Source organism: Salmo salar, chromosome 16, assembly GCF_965601325.2.
Source record: "Salmo salar chromosome 16, fSalSal1, whole genome shotgun sequence".
Classification (NCBI taxonomy): domain Eukaryota; kingdom Metazoa; phylum Chordata; class Actinopteri; order Salmoniformes; family Salmonidae; genus Salmo; species Salmo salar.
In genome coordinates, this window is record NC_138306.1 from 52,536,133 (window position 1) to 52,557,428 (window position 21,296).

The window sequence follows — 21,296 nt, forward strand, 5'->3', positions numbered from 1 at the left end:
GTCCGAAACTCCCCACTACATATTCTGAGCCCTTGCCTCTGATTGACATCTAGCCTTTCTAATGAGGTCTGGGCCGCCGAACCATACACTATACTGCCATAGTCTATTACAGATCGAATCAATGCATCATACATGGTCCTGAATGAAGCACGCCCAGCCCCCCACTCCTTCCCCGTCAGACAGCGCATCACATTTAGTACCTTCTTACACTTTTCAGGTCAGTCTAGTGTCAAAGTACAGCCCAAGGAACCTGAAGGCCCCCACCCTCTCCTGGTTTCTCCCAAAAACAGTTGAAGTGGGAAGTTTACATACACCTAGGTTGGAATCATTAAAACTTGTTTTTCAACCACTCCACAAATATCTTGTTAACAAACTATAGTTTTGGAAAGTCGGTTAGGACATCGACTTTGTGCATGACACAAGTAATTTTTCCAACAATTGTTTACAGACAGATTATTCCACTTATAATTCACTGTATCACAATTCCAGTGGATCAGAAGTTTACATACACTAAGTTGACTGTGCCTTTAAACAGCTTGGAAAATTCCAGAAATCGATGTCATGGCTTTAGGAGCTTCTGATAGGCTAATTGACATAATTTGAGTAAATTGGAGGTGTACCTGTGGATGTATTTTAAGGCCTACCTTCCAACTCATTGCAGCTTTGCTTGACATCATGGGAAAATGAAAAGAAATCAGCCAAGACCTCAGAAAAAGAATTGTAGACCTCCACAAGTCTGGTTCATCCTTGGGAGCAATTTCCAAACGCCTGAAGGTACCACATTCATTTGTACAAACAATAGTACGCAAGTATAAACACCATGGGACCACGCAGCCGTCATATCGCTCAGGAAGGAGATGCGTTCTGTCTACTAGAGATGAACGTACTTTGGTGCGAAAAGTGCAAATCAATCCCAGAATAACCGCAAAGGACCTTGTGAAGATGCTGAAGGAAACAGGTACAAAAGTATCTATATCCACAGTAAAACAAGTGCTATATCGACATAACCTGAAAGGCCGCTCAGCAAGGAAGAAGCCACTGCTCCAAAACCGCCATAAAAAAGCCAGACTATGGTTTGCAACTGCACATGGGGACAAAGATTGTACTTTTGGAGAAATGTCCTCTGGTCTGATATAGAACTGTTTGCCCATAATAGAAAATAGAACTGTTTGCCCATATTGACCATCGTTATGTTTGGAGGAAAAAGGGGGAGGCTTGCAAGCCGAAGAACACCATCCCAACCGTGAAGCACAGGGGTGGCAGCATCATGTTGTGGGGGTGCTTTGCTGCAGGAGGGACTGGTGCACTTCACAAAATAGATGGCATCATGAGGTAGGAAAATTAGGTGGATATATTGAAAAAACATCTCAAGACATCAGTCAGGAAGTTAAAGCTTGGTCGCAAATGGGTCTTCCAAATGGACAATGACCCCAAGCATACTTCCAAAGTTGTGGCAAATTGGCTTAAGGACAACAAAGTCAAAGTATTAGAGTGGCCATCACAAAGCCCTGACCTCAATCCCATAGAAAATTTGTGGGCAGAACTGAAAAACTGTGTGGGAGCAAGGAGGCCTACAAACCTGACTCAGATACACCAGCTCTGTCAGGAGGAATGGGCAAAATTCACCTAACTTATTGTAGGAAGCTTGTGGAAGGCTACCCAAAATGTTTGACCCAAGTTAAACAGTTTAAAGGCAATGCTACCAAATACTAATTGAGTGTATGTAAACTTCTGACCCACAGGGAATGTGATGAAAGAAATAAAAGCTGAAATAAATAATTCTCTCTACTATTATTCTGACATTTCACATTCTTACAATATAGTGGTGATCCTAACAGACCTCAAACAGGGAATTTTTACTTTTTACTAGGATAAAAAAAACTGAGTTTAAATGTATTTGGCTAAGGTGTATGTAAACCTCCGACAGTAAAAACTGTTGAGAAGCCTTTTTGTCCTAGACTTGGCACTCCGGTACCGCTTGCCATGCGGTTGTAGAGAGAACAGTCTATGACTGTGGTGGCTGGGGTCTTTGACAATTTTTAGGGCCTTCCTCTGACACCGCCTGGTGTAAAGGTCCTGGATGGCAGGCAGCTTAGCCCCAGTGATGTACTGGGCCGTACGCACTACCCTCTGTAGTGCCTTGCAGTCGGAGGCCGAGCAATTGCCGTACCAGGCAGTGATGCAACCAGTCAGGATGCTCTCGGTTGCAGCTGTAGAACCTTTTGAGTATCTGAGGACCCATGCCAAATCTTTTTAGTTTCCTGAGGGGGAATAGGCTTTGTCGTGCCCTCTTCACGACTGCCTTGGTGTGTTTGGACCATTCTAGTTTCTTGGTGATGTGGACACCAAGGAACTTGAAGCTCTCAACCTGCTTCACTACTGCCCTGTTGATGAGAATGGGGGCGTGCTCGGTCCTCCTTTTCCTGTAGTCCACAATCATCTCCTTTGTCTTGGTTACGTTGAGGGATAGGTTATTCTGGCACCACCCGGCCAGGTCTCTGACCTCCTCCCTGTAGGCTGTCTCATCATTGTCGGTGATCAGGCGGCTTGTGTCGTCTGCAAACTTAATGATGGTGTTGGAGTCGTGCCTGGCCATGCAGTCGTGACTGAACAGGGAGTACAGGAGAGGAATGAGCACGCACCCCTGGGGGGCTCCAGTGTTGAGGATTAGCGTGGCAGATGTGTTGCTACCTACCCTCACCACCTGGGTGCGGCCCGTCAGGAAGTCCAGGATCCAGTTGCAGAGGGAGGTGTTTAGTCCCAGGATCCTTAGCTTAGTGATGAGCTTTGAGGGTACTATGGTTTTGAATGCTGAGCTGTAGTCAATGAATAGCATTCTCACATAGGTGTTCCTTTTGTCCAGGTGGGAATGGGCAGTGTGGAGTGCAATAGAGATTGCATCATCTGTGGATCTGTTTGGGCAGTATGCAAATTGGAGTGGGTCTAGGGTTTCTGGGATAATGGTGTTGATGTGAGCCCTTACCAGCCTTTCAAAGCACTTCATGGCTACGTACGTGAGTGCTACGGGTCTGTAGTCATTTAGGAAGGTTGCCTTCGTGTTCTTGGGTAAAGGGACTATGATGGTCTGCTTGAAACATGTTGGTATTACAGACTCAATCAGGGACATGTTGAAAATGTCAGTGAAGACACCTGCCAGTTTGTCAGCACATGCCCGTAGCACACGTCCTGGTAATCCGCCTGGCCCCGCAGCCTTGAGAATGTTGACCTGTTTAAAGGTCTTACTCACGTCGGCTACGGAGAGCGTGATCACACAGTCGTCCGGAACAGCTGATGCTGTCATGCATGCCTCAGTGTTGCTTGCCTCGAAGCGAGCATAGAAGTGAATTAGCTCGTCTGGTAGGCTCGTGTAACTGGGCAGCTTCCGTTTGTAGTCTGTAATAGTTTGCAAGCCCTGCCACATCCGACGAGCGTCGAAGCCGGTATAATACGATTCAATCTTAGCCCTGTATTGACGCTTTGCCTGTTTCATGGTTCGTCGGAGGGCATAGCGGGATTTCTTATACGCTTCCGGGTTAGAGTCCCGCACCTTGAAAGCGGCAGCTCTACCCTTTAGCTCAGTGCGAATGTTGCCTGTAATCCATAGCTTCTGGTTGGGGTATGTACGTACAGTCACTGTGGGGACGACATCCTCGATGCACTTATTGATAAAGCCAGTGACTGATGTGGTGTACTCCTCAATGCCGTCGGAAGAATTCAGTCTGTTCCAGTCTGTGATAGCAAAACAGTCCTGTATCTGCTTCATCTGACCACTTTTTTATAGACCGAGTCACTGGTGCTTCCTGCTTTAATTTTTGCTTGTAAGCAGGAATCGGGATGATATAATGTGGTCGGATTTACCAAATGGAGGGCGAGGGAGAGCTTTGTACATGTCTCTGTGCGTGGAGTACAGGTGATCTAGAATTATTTTCTCTCTGGTTGCACATCTAACATGTTGATAGAAATTAGGTAGAACTGATTTAAGTTTCCCTGCATTAAAGTCTCACCGGAGCGATTTCCTGTTTGCTTATTTCCTTATACAGCTGACTGAGTGCGGCCTTAGTGCCGGCATCTGTCTGTGGTGGTAAATAAACAGCCACGAAAAGTATAGCTAAAAACTCTCTAGGCAAGTAGTGTGGTCTGCAATTTATCACAAGATACTCTACCTCAGACGAGCAAAATCTAGAGACTTCCTTAGATTTTGTGCACCAGCTGTTGTTTACAAATATGCACAGATCACCTCCGCTCTTCTTACCATAGTGTGCTGTTCTATCCTGCCGATGAAGCATATATCCCGCTAGCTGAATATCCATGTCATCATTCAGCCACGATTCCGTGAAACATAAGATATTACAGTTTTTGATGTCCCGTTGGTAGGATATTAGTGATCGTATCTCGTCTAATGTATTGTCCAATGATTGCGCTTTGGCGAGTAATATTGATGGTAACGGCAGCTTTCCCACTCGTCTTCTGCGGATCCTAACGAGGCACCCCGCTATGTATCCTCTGTACCTGCGTCTCTTCCTCTTGCAAATAACTGGGATGTTGGCCTTGTCAGGTGTTTGGGGAATGTCCTGTGCGTCCTGCTTGTTGAAGAAAAAATCTTAGTCTAATCCGAGGTGAGCGATCGCTGTCCTGATATCCAGAAGCTCTTCTTACATACATGTGATGTTAAAGCTATTCAGCAATAGCTTGTTGGCCTCGCTGGGTCCTTCCCTGGCTTCTGGCTTGTTGGTCTCGCTGTGTCCTTTCCTGGCTTCCGGATTGTTGGCCTCGCTGGGACCTTCCCTGGCTTCTGGCTTGTTGGTCTCGCTGGATCCTTTCCTGGCTTCCGGATTGTTGGTCTCGCTGGGTCCTTCCCTGGCTTCCGGATTGTTGGCCTTGCTGGGTCCTTCCCTGGCTTCCAGATTGTTACCATTACTGACTCCTTTCAGCTGCCTGGTAGTTCCCCCTCCTCCCACAATCTGTACAACATCAATACCTTATCCAGTGCCTCATCATTAAGATGGGCCAGCATAACACACCTCGTCTTTCCCAGGTGAAGTTAACCCAGCCTTACCTGTTGCCCTTTTCATCTCTGCCATGGTAAATGGTGCATTCAGTGCATCATTTACATCCTCCCTCCTATCCAGCACTCCAGGGTGCTCCTGTCTCGTTCTCTCTCCCCATCATCTGGAAAAGTTGCCAAGCTTTGACAAATGCTTTGACCATCATCTCTGCCTTCTCCTCATCTGTTACTGTCATATCCTCCCCACTCGTCAACACTGGATAGTCCCACTCCCTTCTGACCCCACTCATCCTCTTAATCATTCACCACAATTTCCCCACAAGTGTCGCCCATCCAAGAACCGACGCCAACATGACCTCTTTGCCTGACAGATAGTTCTCCTCACTAGAGCCTGCTTACACTGAATCAGATGTTGGAAGTTATGCATCCTTTTCAGTACTCTAAATGCCCTGTTCCTACTCCTCACCGTTGCTCCACACTCCTCCGTCCACCATGGGACTGCTTTCCTCTTCTCCTCCTCCCTGAACTCTTAGGTATAGCCTCAGTAGCTGCCCCCACTAACGCTGTTCTCACCCAGTTATTCATACTATCCACATCCCTTCTCATATCCACCCGAGCCATCACCTGCTCACTCAGCTCCTGAAACTGATCCCACTTTGCCCTTCCAAACACCCACCTGCCTACTCCACCACTGACACCTCCTCCTCCCTCCGGCCTACTGTGCATACTATGGGGTAATGATCCCTCCCTACTATCGACTCCTCCCATACCCCCCAGAGAGTGTTGTGGGCATTAAAATCCCCACACCACATTACCTTAATTCTATCCTGGCCCTCCAAACTCTCCAGCACTTTTAGGTCCAATATCTGACAAGGATTATATACTGAACAAAAATATAAATGCAACACGCAACAATTTCAAAAACTTTACTGAGTTACAATTCATATAAGGAAATCAGTCAATTTAAATAAATTCATAAGGCCCAGATCTATGGATTTCACGTGATTGGGCAGGGGCACAGCCATGGGAGGGCATAGGCCCGCCCACTGGGGAGCCAGGCTCAGCCAATCACAATGAGTTTCTCCCCACAAAAGGGCTTTATTACAGACATAAATACTCCTCAGTTTCATCAGCTGTCCGGTGGCTGGTCTCAGACGATCCCGCAGGTGAAGAAGCTGGATGTGGAGGTCCTGGGCTGCAGATGTGTGGCCGGTTGGATGTACTGCCAAGTTCTCTAAAATGACATTGTAGGCAGCTTAAATTAACATTAAATTCTGTGGCAACAGCTCTGGTGGACATTCCTGCAGTCATCATGCCAATTGCACGCTCCCTCAAAACTTGAGACATATTGTGTTTTTTGACTAAACTGCACATTTTAGAGTGGTCTTTTATTGTCCCCATCACAAGGTGCACCTGTGTAATGATCATGCTGTTTAATCAGCTTCTTGATATTCCACACCTGTCAGGTAGATGGATTATCTTAGCAAGAGAGAAATGCTCACTAACAGGGATGTAAACAAATTTCTGCACAACATTTTAGAGAAATAAGCTTTTTGTGCATATGTAAAATTTATGGGATCCCTGTATGATAAACTCTGAAGTCGGTTTGAGGCATGTTTTCTGCACACAAATCAGGCTTAGCTGGCACATCTACAATGAACTGCTTGAACTCCTGCTCATTAGCCAACAGGCTTTGAGCATTCCATTGTTGTATTTCCACCATAACTAAGATCCAGTAAAACATGGCTCCACCCTCGGCTGATTGAGGTCATCTCGAACCTCTGCCCCTGTCATACTGATGTCTCCCAGCCGCTTTCACTATTAGATGAATCCTCTCTGTTTCATACTCTACTTTAGCAATGCTATCGATAGCTCCTGCTATGAACGTCACCAGCTTTCTCTTATCCATGTATACCATATCACCGCCTACTTGCCCCGTAATCCCTGGTCTAGATGCTCCTACCCATCTCTCCCTCGAACCTGTATCTCTGTAGACGTGGACCACCCTCACCGCCTCAGCATATGACACCCTTCTCTCCGCTCTCACTTGTTGCATCTCCACTGCCTGCTTCACTGCCTCACACCCACTATATGCCACACTATGAGCACCACCTCAGATGCAGCACTTTGGTTGTACACCATTCCCACACTTCCCATACACATGCTCCCCTCCATACCTGGCACACCGTTTTTTCTCTCTACAGGCTGTTGCCACATGCCCAAACCTCTGGCAGTTATAAAGGCTTCGGTGCATAAGCCCTCACATAATAACTCTTATAAACCCTCTATGTCCTCATAGTGTAACAGAACAAATGGGCTATTTACCCTAACTCTATCCCGCGGGAAGTAGTTTAGAGGTGGGGGTGCTGCGACGCAGAAAAAAATTCATTTGCCCACACTGAAGACTTCTATACCGGTCTGCTAACACAGGACTAGTAAAGACCCAGTGCACTACTTTTGTTAAAAAAATCATCATAATAATAATAATATATATATACTGCTCAAAGAAATAAAGGGAATACTTAAACAACACAATGTAACTCCAAGTCAATCACACTTCTGTGAAATCAAACTGTCCACTTAGGAAGCAACACTGATTGACAATAAATTGCACATGCTGTTGTGCAAATGGAATAGACAACAGGTGGAAATTATAGGCAATAAGCAAGACACCCCCAATAAAGGAGTGGTTCGGCAGGTGGTGACCACAGACCACTTCTCAGTTCTTATGCTTCCTGGCTGATGTTTTGGTCACTTTTGAATGCTGGCGGTGCTTTCACTCTAGTGGTAGCATGAGACGGAGTCTACAACCCACACAAGTGGCTCAGGTAGTGCAGCTCATCCAGGATGGCACATCAATGCGAGCTGTGGCAAGAAGGTTTGCTGTGTCTGTCAGCGTAGTGTCCAGAGCATGGAGGCGCTACCAGGAGACAGGCCAGTACATCAGGAGACGTGGAGGAGGCCGTAGGAGGGCAACAACCCAGCAGCAGGACCGCTACCTCCGCCTTTGTGCAAGGAGGAGCAGGATGAGCACTGCCAGAGCCCTGCAAAATGACCTCCAGCAGGCCACAAATGTGTATGTGTCTGCTCAAACGGTCAGAAACAGACTCCATGAGGGTGGTATGAGGGCCCGACGTCCACAGGTGGGGGTTGTGCTTACAGCCCAACACCGTGCAGGACGTTTGGCATTTGCCAGAGAACACCAAGATTGGCAAATTCGCCACTGGCGCCCTGTGCTCTTCACAGATGAAGCAGGTTCACACTGAGCACATGTGACAGACGTGACAGAGTCTGGAGACGCCGTGGAGAACGTTCTGCTGCCTGCAACATCCTCCAGCATGACCGGTTTGGCGGTGGGTCAGTCATGGTGTGGGGTGGCATTTTTTGGGGGGGCCGCACAGCCCTCCATGTGCTCGCCAGAAGTAGCCTGACTGCCATTAGGTACCGAGATGAGATCCTCAGACCCCTTGTGAGACCATATGCTGGTGCGGTTGGCCCTGGGTTCCTCCTAATGCAAGACAATGCTAGACCTCATGTGGCTGGAGTGTGTCAGCAGTTCCTGCAAGAGGTAGGCATTGATGCTATGGACTGGCCCGCCCGTTCCCCAGACCTGAATCCAATTGAGGACATCTGGGACATCATGTCTCGCTCCATCCACCAACGCCACGTTGCACCACAGACTGTCCAGGAGTTGGCGGATGCTTTAGTCCAGGTCTGGGAGGAGATCCCTCAGGAGACCATCTGCCACCTCATCAGTAGCATGCCCAGGCGTTGTAGGGAGGTCATACAGGCACGTGGAGGCCACACACACTACTGAGCCTCATTTTGACTTGTTTTAAGGACATTACATCAAAGTTGGATCAGCCTGTAGTGTGGTTTTCCACTTTAATTTTGAGTGTGACTCCAAATCCAGACCTCCATGGGTTGATAAATTGGATTTCCATTGATTATTTTTGTGTGATTTTGTTGTCAGCACATTCAACTATGTAAAGAAAAAAGTATTTAATAAGATTATTTCATTCATTCAGATCTAGGATGTGTTATTTTAGAGTTCCCTTTATTTTTTGGAGCAGTATATATAAAAATGTATTTGTATTTGAGAAATTACCAGCATTTCTAACTTGAGTCTGATAATTATCTGTACAAAACAGTTAATCTGATAATACTTGTGGAATATAAAAATGTATTTAAATACTTTGCAAATGCAACTTGTTGAAAACTGAAATGGTCTATTCATTCCTTTTACTAGACGCACATATCCAGACCAACCTGAGTACGTACATTTTCAGACTGGTCCCCCGTGGGGATTGAACCTACAACTTTAGCATTGCAAATGCCATGCTCTGCCAACTGAGCCACATTATCAGGTCACGTCATCACAAACCACTTGATGTCTCAATGTAGGCCTACTCAATTACTGTATTGTGCATTGTTTTTCTTCATGTTGATGGAAAGTATACAGGTACCAAACCTAGATGACCAGCATATGTACAATACAGTAATGTACATTTATATTAAATGGTTTATACGAATGGTAAATTAATACTGTGTAAAAAGTGGTTGCTTTCCATGTTATTTTATCAAGAAAAATATTTAATTTGATGTGGATGTTTTGTGTCTTTGCCCATAACTTTGAACCTTTTAATGTAAATGTTTGAGGGCAGGGTTTTGTTCTGTCTGGATTCCATTAGCAGTGGTTCCCAAACTTTTTACTGTCCCGTACCCTTTCAAACATTCAACCTCCAGCTGCGTACCTCCTCTGGCACTAGGGTCAGCGCACTCTCAAATGTTGTTTTTTGCCATCATTGTAAGCCTGCCACACACACACACTATACGATACATTTATTTAACATAAGAATGAGTGAGTTTTTGTCATAACCTGGCTCGTGGGAAGTGACAAAGAGCTCTTATAGGACCAAGGTACAAATAATAATATAATAATAATCAATAATTTTGCTCTTTAATTAGCCACCTTACATATAAAACCTTATTGTTCATCAAAAATGGTGAATAACTCACCACAGGTTAATGAGAAGGGTGTGCTTGAAAGGATGCCCATAACTCTGCAATGTTGGGTTGTATTGGAGAGAGTCTCAGTCTTAAACCATTTTCCACACAGTTTGCCTGTAGTTAGTTTTCATGCTAGTGAGGGCCGAGAATCCACTCTCACATAGGTACACGGTTGCAAAGGGCATCAGTGTCTTAACAGCGCAATTTACCAAGGCAAGAAGCTGTAATATTTTTCTGTAAGGGGCGCTAGGGGGCAGAAAAACAACATGTGTATGACAGGTAAAATAACTGATTCATTCGAGACTGGCAGAATAGAAGCCGGTTTGTGGATAAAAATATACCGAAATTATGTTTTAAATATTCTAGCTAAGAATAAAAAATATACAGCCCATTACAATGATTTTAGTCAACACTTTTCCTACCCCTGTCCAAGAATCAGGATGAGATTAAATAATTGACAATGACGACGAGCTGTATTTTCATCAGGCACTATCTAGGTATACTTAACTATGGGTTTTGGGAAAGGGGGCTTTCATTGTTGAACCAAAAATATTTTTCAACAGACAAGTGTCCCGCTGTTGTGGACAACTGACACATCTACTGTACTTTCAAGGTGTTGATGTTTTATAATTGCATTGCCACTAACTGAAACGGTATAACCTGGGTTCGTGGAGTTAAGAGGCGGAGAATAAAGAACCAACCATGATAACGTCTGCCGGTAAGCAGTAACATACTAGCAAATGTCAGCGTTTTGGAAAAGATTGCTAACGGTAGCAAGCTAGCATCCATTGATTTAGCTGAGTCACATAGCTAACTGGCTAGCTAACTAGCTATCTACCCAGTTTACAGACTTTTAAAATTCACAGTTAGCTAATTTAGCTACTGAACGTTTAATAAATGAAAGCTAGTTACCTAGGTGGCTGGATAACACCTTTATTCCTATCATATTGTTTCATGTCTATAGTCGCCATTAACGTTAGTCGTTGGACAATGACGTTAGCCAAATGGCTAGCTAACATTAGCTAGGAATTTACCGACCGCGTTGGTTAGCTGCTGACGTTACCTAGCTGTGCCCTGGGAAACTAACGTAGTTAGCTAGTTTATAATGTAATATTTTCGAAGCCCGGTCAAACGGGCGGCATGTAGCCCGGCGGCTAGGATTCCTAGCCATTCCTGCTCCTAGTAGCAGTGTCGGGCCAGTAACCGAAAGATAGCTGGATCGAATCCCCGAGTCGACAACGTTTTAAATCTGCGCCTGGTCAAACTCGGAAGGGAAAGGGGGATACGTAGTCAGTTATTAAATTGAAATGTGTCGATTAAGGCCCTATCTGATTCCGAGGGGTTGGGTTAAATGTGGAAGACACATTTTCAGTTATACAACTGACTAGATATCCCCTTTTCCCTTTCGAGTTTGACCTGTTTAGGCATCACATGAAACTTTTTTTTTTACTATAACAGTCATAAATGAGAAGGCGAACGTTAACGTTTTCTGTCTAACCTAGCTAGTAGCTACGTTACATACAAATGTGTGTGAACCCTGATGCACATCAGGGTTTATCCATGATGTTGAAACTGACAACACATTCTTTGATTTTTAGCTGGAATCATCTCACTGCTGGATGAGGAGGAGCCCCAACTCAAGGTATCATAAACTTAAGCTTGTTATCCAGTGAGAATACACCAATGGTCACCAACCCTGGACCTAGAGAAGACGAGAAGCCTTGTACAATAACATTAAAGACCATCATAAGTAGCTAGTTAGTGGAAGCAGTCGTTAGTGCTGGACACTAGCTCTCCTGGACCAGGTTTGGTGACCACTAACATTGCTATTGACTTGGCAATGATTATTCTTGACTATTGTTTGTGTGAAGTGTCTTAACATTTTTTATATTTTTTTGGCTTGTAGGAGTTTGCTCTGCACAAGCTGAACTCCATTGTCAATGACTTCTGGGCAGAGATATCGGGATCCGTTGACAAAATGTACGTTTTTAAATAAGGGAGAAAAAGCCACAAATATTTCCATGTTCAGTTTAAATTGGCAATATGTCACTTTTTGGGCAACCTGACCAAATTCACTTAACGTTCTGTTTTTGTTTATTTTAACTTTAGATTTTGTACACCAGCTTCAAACAGCTGAAACAACAATATTTTTGCTTATGTAAAATATTTTTCACAGTGATTTAGATGATACATTGATTCTCTACACTATAGCTAACTTAGTTTGTCACAAACTGAAATTAGGCAAACTATTTAGTTTAAGTAACCAGCAAATGGCGGAGCGATTTCTGAGTAGTGCATATTTAATTAGAATAAAGAAATTACTCAAGGGGAAATATTTGTTCTCTCCTCACAGTGAGGTCCTGTATGAAGATGAGACATTTAGGAGCAGGGCATTTGCTGCCTTGGTGGCTTCCAAAGTGTTCTACCACCTCGGGGCGTTTGATGAGTCGTTGAACTACGCTCTGGGTGCAGGAGACCTTTTCAATGTCACAGACGACACTGAATATGTGGAGACCATTATTGGTGAGTGATGTCACAACTGCATGTTTTGGTATCCCCAAGTATACCATCTTAATAATCACCTCAAGGGCTTCTAATGCTGATCCATAGGCTTACCTTTTGTTACATTACACATAGTCACCTCAACAATGTTAAATTTATGTATACCCACTTTTGCTAATTTAGATATCAACACACTGATGCCACTAATCATGGCAATTGATTATTCCTCAGCGGTATACAGCAGTTCTTTGATGACCTCTGGTCTTTTCCCCGTAGCCAAATGCATTGACCACTACACCAAGCAGCGGGTGGAGAATGCCGAGCTTCCTGAGGATGAGGAGAAGAAGAGCATCGACCCCCGGCTGGAGGGCATCGTCAACAAGATGTTCCTGCGTTGCCTGGGCGACCATAAGTACAAGCAGGCCATCGGCATTGCCTTAGAGACACGACGCCTGGACATTTTCGAGAAGACTATCCTTGAATCGGTCAGTGGCTCCCTGGTCGTCTTCTGAACACGTTCTGTTTTGGTTCCACAGATTGTCTAATTTGGCGCTACTTCTACTTAATGTAATAAAAAAAATAAAAAATTAGCTTAATGAAAATCCACAGATCCATGACTTTTGGTTTAGCCTACATTTTATTGGAACGTTTTTGTTGTGGTTTAAAACAACATTCATTAACAACTTGCATTTTATGTTGAAATCCTAACCCTCTTCCTTCTTGTCTTGTACAGAATGACGTTAGTGGCCTACTGGCCTACAGCCTGAAGGTCTGCATGTCACTAATGCAGAACAAGAAGTTCCGCAACGAGGTCCTCCGAGTGCTGGTCAAGCTCTACATGAATCTGGAGAAGCCTGACTTCATCAACGTTTGCCAGGTAACAGGGAGAAAGCACACTTCAAATTGGGCTCTGATTTTAAAATAGCAATTCAGCTGCCTGCAGTTTGGTGGTGCGATGGTTCTCTGATTTCACAATCTGAAACAATGCCATCCTGATCCAGTGGAATTACATAGTCATTCAATAGCAAATTACTTTGAAAATAAACAGTCACCTGCACACATTATTATTGGGGGGGGTGAGAAACTCTGCATAATGAAATGAAAAGATCCACAAAATATTGTTCAACTCAATTGTAACAATGTTTCCGTCTGAGGTGGATCTTCATCAGGTTGCATGTGCCCAAACCCACACGTGTTACCAGCAGAGGCAGTCACTTTGAGGCTGACTACAGACTATTGCTCTTAATTCCCCCTCACCCCACCTGAATCTCTTTTTGATTACTGCAATTCAGCTTTTAGATGCAAATGTGTACAATATCAAATAAATCCATCTTACTAATACGAGGAAGGAACCACTTGACCACCATGCATCACACTCAAACTCTCTCTCCTTCTCTTTCTCTTCCACAGTGCCTGATCTTCCTGGACGACCCACAGGCGGTGAGCGACATCCTGGAGAAGCTGGTGAAGGAAGACAACCTGCTGATGGCCTACCAGATCTGCTTCGACCTGTATGAGAGTGCCAGCCAGCAGTTCCTCTCCTCCGTCATCCAGAACCTGCGCACCGTGGGCACGCCCATCCCCGCCGTGCCCGGCTCCACCAACACAGGCACAGTGCCCATCCCAGACAAAGACAGGTGCGTGAGGATGAGGGTGTAGTCACAGGGTGAGAGGGGTAGGTTGAGGAGAGGGAAAGATGACGGGGAAATGTGAAGGAAATGTAGTAAGATCGGTGTAGGTGAAATGCACTGCTCAAAAAAATAAAGGGAACACTTAAACAACACAATGTAACTCCAAGTCAATCACACTTCTGTGAAATCAAACTGTCCACTTAGGAAGCAACACTGATTGACAATAAATTTCACATGCTGTTGTGCAAATGGAATAGACAACAGGTGGAAATTATAGGCAATTAGCAAGACACCCCCAATAAAGGAGTGGTTCTGCAGGTGGGGACCACAGACCACTTCTCAGTTCCTATGCTTCCTGGCTGATGTTTTGGTAACTTTTGAATGCTGGCGGTGCTTTCACTCTAGTGGTAGCATGAGACGGAGTCTACAACCCACACAAGTGGCTCAGGTAGTGCAGCTCATCCAGGGTGCCACATCAATGCGAGCTGTGGCAAGAAGGTTTGCTGTGTCTGTCAGCGTAGTGTCCAGAGCATGGAGGCGCTACCAGGAGACAGGCCAGTACATCAGGAGATGTGGAGGAGGCCGTAGGAGGGCAACAACCCAGCAGCAGGACCGCTACCTCCGCCTTTGTGCAAGGAGGAGCAGGAGAAGCACTGCCAGAGCCCTGCAAAATGACCTCCAGCAGGCCACAAATGTGCATGTGTCTGCTCAAACGGTCAGAAACAGACTCCATGAGGGTGGTATGAGGGCCCGACGTCCACAGGTGGGGGTTGTGCTTACAGCCCAACACTGTGCAGGACGTTTGGCATTTGCCAGAGAACACCAAGATTGGCAAATTCGCCACTGGCGCCCTGTGCTCTTCACAGATGAAAGCAGGTTCACACTGAGCACTTGACAGACGTGACAGAGTCTGGAGACGCCGTGGAGAACGTTCTGCTGCCTGCAACATCCTCCAGCATGATCGGTTTGGCGGTGGGTCAGTCATGGTGTGGGGTGGCATTTCTTTGGGGGGCTGCACAGCCCTCCATGTGCTCGCCAGAAGTAGCCTGACTGCCATTTGGTACCGAGATGAGATCCTCAGACCCCTTGTGAGACCATATGCTGGTGCGGTTGGCCCTGGGTTCCTCCTAATGCAAGACAATGCTAGACCTCATGTGGCTGGAGTGTGTCAGCAGTTCCTGCAAGAGGAAGGCATTGATGCTATGGATTGGCCCGCCCGTTCCCCAGACCTGAATCCAATTGAGCACATCTGGGACATCATGTCTCGCTCCATCCACCAACGCCACGTTGCACCACAGACTGTCCAGGAGTTGGCGGATGCTTTAGTCCAGGTCTGGGAGGAGATCCCTCAGGAGACCATCCGCCACCTCATCAGGAGCATGCCCAGGCGTTGTAGGGAGGTCATACAGGCACGTGGAGGCCACACACACTACTGAGCCTCATTTTGACTTGTTTTAAGGACATTACATCAAAGTTGGATCAGCCTGTAGTGTGGTTTTCCACTTTAATTTTGAGTGTGACTCCAAATCCAGACCTCCATGGGTTGATAAATTGGATTTCCATTGATTATTTTTGTGATTTGTCAGCACATTCAACTATGTAAAGAAAAAAGTATTTAATAATATTATTTCTTTCATTCAGATCTAGGATGTGTTGTTTAAGTGTTCCCTTTATTTTTTTGAGCAGTATATCTTGACACATCACCGGTAACTTATAGTGATACAAAGTTGATTTAGCCAATATGTTTTTTTTTCTCTTTTTTTTCTCAGTGATGCTATGGAGACGGACGACAAGGCCAGCAGCTCCCCTGCAGGAAAAGCCGCAGACAGTGTGAGTAGCTCTACTTGGTGCTTCTTTATGGCCGTGCAGAGAAGTTGTCAATTTTATATAGCTGTTCTTGTCACCAATAATAATGGCTGTTCCCTTCCTCTGCTTGCATAGAAGGATGAGCCTAAGGACCAGAACGCGAAGATGATCAAAATTCTCAGTGGTGAAATGGCCATCGAATTTCATCTGCAGTTCCTCATCCGGAACAACAACACAGATCTAATGATTCTCAAGAACACAAAGGTAAAGGATGCCATTATGAGTATTAAACAGGCTATGTATTGGATGTTAAATCAAGAACACAAAGATAAAGGATGCCATTATGATGCCACTATGTATTGGATGTTAAATGGGCATATGACATGTACTGCATTATAAAAAGGCTTTCGCAAAACAATTTTGTTGCTTTGTCTACCTAATTCAGGATGCTGTCCGAAATTCAGTTTGCCACACAGCCACGGTCATAGCCAACTCCTTCATGCATACGGGGACCACAAGTGACCAGTTCCTCAGGTATAGCCACTATTCTATAACATCACCAGCTATAGCATAAACCCAGAGAATATCACTTTCGCTTTTGCCAGCACACTTCATAACATACCCTCCAGGAAGTCGTATTTATATATGTGTGTGTGTGTGTGTGTGTGTGTGTGTGTGTGTGTGTGTGTGTATTTATATTTCGTTGTGATGGTGGTAATGTGGTATATTCTATTGGTGTGAGGCAGACCTGGCTTCTGAGTATTTTCAAATAATGTGGCTGAAATCAACTACTTCTACTGGAAGTGTTTCAAATAATTCCTATAAATAGCCTACTGGTACTATTATTTCCAAATGCATTATTTCAAATACTCCTAGGACCTGGGTTCAAATGCATCGGAGTACTTATTTGAATTTTTATGTATTCTGTATTAAATTACATTTTCTAATAAATGCTTATACTTTCCGATTTTATTTCCAAATACATTCCAATATTCAACTACTTATATTTTCTTCCAAAAATATTTGAATATTTACTTTGAAATGTTTGTGAAAGTAATTTAAATAATCAAAATAGTATTTGGCTGAAGCCTGGTGTGAGGATATAAAGGGCCAGTGCTGTGTGATGTGATTTTATTCATTCTTTCAACAGAGAGAACTTGGAGTGGCTTGCAAGAGCCACCAACTGGGCCAAGTTCACAGCCACAGCCAGTCTTGGCGTTATTCACAAGGTAAACTTCAGTGGAAAAGATTTAAAACGTAAATGGATATCTGCGACATCTCTGGTTTTCGGATTTTTTATATATATATATTTTTTTTTAATAAAAAAAAAAGTTTCACTGAATAATCTGCATATTTTCAGGGTCACGAGAAAGAGGCACTGCAGTTGATGGCCACCTATCTGCCCAAAGACACCTCACCCGGATCAGCCTACCAGGAGGGAGGCGGCCTGTATGCCCTCGGGCTAATCCACGCCAACCACGGGGGGGACATCATCGACTACCTGCTCAGTCAGCTCAAGAACGCCAGCAACGACGTGAGTGGCCACATGCAGACACGTCACATTTCCTTTAATCAATTCCAAATCAACCCATATTCCCCCCACCCCTTTGGTCACTTAGATTTGATCGGATGTGTGTGTGTAAAGGCATCTGCGTGATACCCAGCCGAAACAGTTCAGAAAAGTTTGTGCTTATATTATAAGCAATTTGACACGTTTTCATGCATAATTTTTTTTAAATTGAGAAATACTGAATCAAACATTTTTGATGTACAATTGCGCGACTAAGATCTCCTCGGCAAAAACATGAAAATTAATTTCTTGAGTTTCTTGAATTGATTTCTTGAGTTATCTTTGATTAATTCGGACTATTTGAGGAAGTGTCTACTGGCTACAGCATCTCAAGATGGAAAAACAGTACGATTGGCACTTTTTTTCCTAGTTTTTCAAGTGAAGGTCTTTTTTAAGGGAGTAAGCGAACACTCGTTCCGGCTAGGCGCCAGTCAAACTGAAGCATGCTGATGCATTAAGCAATACGGAGATTATTCCAACGAAGCCCATCAGAGGGATATCATGTCACATTTGAGTTGAATATAAAGTTCTATTTGTGTCTGTGATGGCCGTTTTGGTTTGCTTTGTTTCCTCCCACAGATTGTCCGTCACGGGGGAGGTCTGGGCCTGGGATTGGCTGCTTTGGGTACAGCCAGGCAAGATGTGTACGATCTGCTCAAGTCTAACCTGTACCAGGACGATGCAGTCACAGGTACACGACCCTGAACAGACAGTGAGGCATTTGGTGCTAGTCGAGTTCAAATTTAGCCAACTATTATACACTGAACAAAAATATAAAAGCAACGTTTTCAAAGGTTTTACTGAGTTACATTTCCTATAAGGAAATCAGTAAATTGAAATAAATTCAGTAGGCCCTAATCTATGGATTTCACATGACTGGGAGTACAGATAGGCATCTGTTGGTCACAGATACGTAATGGTAGGGGTGTGGATCAGGAAACCAGTCGGGATCATGCAGTGCGACAAATCTCCTTCACGTGTAGCTCATCATCAGGCTGATTGTGGAATGTTGTCCCACTCATCTTCAATGGCTGGGTGAAGTTGCTGGATATTGGTGGGAACTGGAACATGCTGTCGTACACGTTGATCCAGAGCATCCTAAACATGCTCAATGAGTGACATGTCTGAGTATGCAGGACATGGAAGAACTGGGACATTTTCAGCTTCCAGGAATTGTGTACAGATCCTTGCAACATGGGACCGTGCATTATCATGCTGAAACATGATGGTGGCAGATGAATGACATGACGATACGTTCAAATTTCCATCGATAAAATGCCATTGTGTTTGTTGTCCGTAGATTATGCTTGCCCATACCGTAACCCCACCGCCACCATGGGACACTCTGTTCACAACTGTGACCTCAGCAAACCGCTCGCCCACACGACACCATACGTATGGTCGCGGTTGTGAGGCCAGTTGGACGTACTACCAAATTCTCTAAAGCTACGTTGGAGTCGGCTTATGGTAGAGATTTGAGCATTAAGTTCTCTGGCAACAGCTCTGATGGACATTCTTGCAGTCAACATGCCAATTGCACGCTCCCTCAAAACTGGAGACATCTGTGGCATTGTGTTGTGTGACACAACTGCACATTTTAAAGTGGCCTTTTATTGTCCCCAGCACAAGGTGTAATGATCATGCTGTTTTAATCAACTTCTTGATATGCCACACCTGTCAGTTGGATGGATAATCTTGGCAAAGGAGAAATGCTCACTAACAGGGATGTAAACACAATTTGAGAAAAATAAGCGTCTTTTATTTCAGCTCATGAAACATGGGATCAACACTTTACGTTTTTGTTCAGTATATCTCTGTAGCCCTTAGAGTGTAACATGGGATGTCAAATCCCCATTGGTAGGGGATTCAGAAAAACATCTTGAAATATTTGCATCTGTTAATATACAGTATGCTTGCAACAAAAACTGCATTGCTTGTGCAATTTACAAGAGATCAGTGATACTAGCAACTTGTTAGAAAATCAACACTGTGCTGCCAGTTGTTCAGATTTAGAAAGGACTTTTCTTTGGTGCCATCATGCGGTGCTCATGTTTTGACCCTCTGTTCCCAGGCGAGGCGGCGGGGCTTGCCCTGGGGCTCGTCATGCTGGGCTCCAAGTCGGCCCAGGCCATCGAGGACATGGTGGGCTACGCCCAGGAGACTCAGCACGAGAAGATCCTGCGCGGGCTGGCCGTGGGCATCGCCATGGTGATGTACGGACGCATGGAGGAGGCAGACACGCTCATCGAGAGCCTCTGTAGGGACAAGGTAACAATGGGACTTGAAATGCATTCACATGTACTAGGACTGACCACATTTTTTTGTTTGGTCGATAGGCTGTTTGACCTATTTCTTTAGTCGAGCAGTCGCAATTATTGAGTTTTTTAAAAGTTTTATTTTTTTCATGTTTTCTTTTGATTCATGCTTGTTAGGGACAACCCTAACACACACACACTCGCTCCGCTATGCCTGCCGTGGGGATGGGTTCCGCTATGTGTTGTAAGGTGTGGAAACTCACCTCATCCCCTAGTACCAATATATTGACCTTCATTCCTTCATTCCTTGGCTATGCAACCATGACTGTTAACCTTGTTGCCTATTGTTGGGGTTCTTTTTTCCAGCCTGTAGTCATCAGTTTCAATTTACTGCGACAATGAATACCTGTCCTGAACCGTTGTATGAATGGTACATGCAGTACCCATACTTAAATGTGTTATTTGTCAAATAAGAGGTATACCTTTTGTTGACCATACATTGTTTCCATGACTACCTACTAGGGTTGCAAAATTCCGGGAACTTTCAATAAATTCCCTGGTTTTCCAGAAATCCTGTTTGGAGGTTTCTGGATTTCCTGCTTATTCCCTCCTGATTTATGGGAATCATCCAACTGGGATTTCGGGAATACCAGAATTTTGCAACCCTACTGCTGCAGACTCTTGTCTCTTAGCTAAGGCTCTGTGTTCTGTCACTGTGTGTGTTGTAGGACCCCATCTTGCGCCGCTCCGGAATGTACACAGTGGGTATGGCCTACTGCGGCTCCGGGAACAACAAGGCCATCAGACGTCTGCTGCATGTGGCTGTAAGTACCCTCCTTCCTCATGCAAAACACTGACAACCAGGAATCAGAGTAGGGATAGTCAAGATATGAAGTATTGGAATTGGGAGTATGGTTATGACAGACGATAGTATACCTCACAGTAAATTAAAATGTGTTTTTATGTTAATCGTCATAATGAAATAAATTCCTTGGTAGTACAGGAAGCCCTGATAGATTCATTAATGTTACTGGGTGCAGATGGTTGAGTTGGTATTCGTACAGATGGCAGCCTGCACAAGCTAAAGATGTTGTGATACAAGAGCTTTTTATGAACAAGTATAGGCTTTCCCCAAATCTTTTGATATCTAGGCAGATTGGGAGTTTGGCGTTTGGGCAGGAAAATGGTTATAAGTGGCTGTTATCTCCTTGCCCTACTGTATTTTTTTCCCTGCTATTAATACATTGTTCTCTACCTGTCAGGTAAGCGACGTGAACGATGATGTCAGAAGGGCAGCGGTGGAGTCCATTGGATTCATCATGTTCAGGTAAGGCCTTGTGCAACCCTGTATCCTTCTGTATCCTTCTGTATCCCCTATGTAATCCCCTTTCTGCCCAGCAGAGGTCCCCCTACTTTCAGCCTCTTGGTCCACTGCTAGTCTCTAAGCCAAGCTAACTGATCAATCAGCTCCTACATGTTTACACAAAGACTGCATTCCTCCATAGCCCGGGCATCAT

At 44.7% G+C, this 21,296-nt stretch overlaps 1 protein-coding gene across 3 annotated transcripts in view; it reads left to right on the forward strand.

Annotated features, from left to right (window-relative positions):
- Positions 1-10,498: 10,498 nt before the first annotated feature.
- Positions 10,499-21,296, forward strand: part of psmd1 (proteasome 26S subunit, non-ATPase 1) — a 59,093-nt gene continuing 48,295 nt past the window's right edge. The window contains exons 1-16 of one of the 3 annotated variants that reach the window (XM_014149759.3): positions 10,499-10,733; positions 11,614-11,657; positions 11,922-11,995; positions 12,369-12,538; positions 12,794-13,002; positions 13,251-13,394; positions 13,928-14,154; positions 15,918-15,978; positions 16,093-16,218; positions 16,400-16,488; positions 17,105-17,183; positions 17,315-17,488; positions 18,104-18,215; positions 19,596-19,792; positions 20,508-20,603; positions 21,042-21,106. In XM_014149759.3, coding sequence (XP_014005234.1) covers positions 10,718-10,733; positions 11,614-11,657; positions 11,922-11,995; positions 12,369-12,538; positions 12,794-13,002; positions 13,251-13,394; positions 13,928-14,154; positions 15,918-15,978; positions 16,093-16,218; positions 16,400-16,488; positions 17,105-17,183; positions 17,315-17,488; positions 18,104-18,215; positions 19,596-19,792; positions 20,508-20,603; positions 21,042-21,106 — 1,883 coding nt within the window. In that variant the 5' untranslated portion in view covers positions 10,499-10,717. Of the gene's footprint in view, positions 10,734-11,613; positions 11,658-11,921; positions 11,996-12,368; positions 12,539-12,793; positions 13,003-13,250; positions 13,395-13,927; positions 14,155-15,917; positions 15,979-16,089; positions 16,219-16,399; positions 16,489-17,104; positions 17,184-17,314; positions 17,489-18,103; positions 18,216-19,595; positions 19,793-20,507; positions 20,604-21,041; positions 21,107-21,296 lie in introns of all 3 variants that reach the window. The other 2 variants (XM_014149758.3, XM_014149760.3) reach the window with 2 other exon arrangements.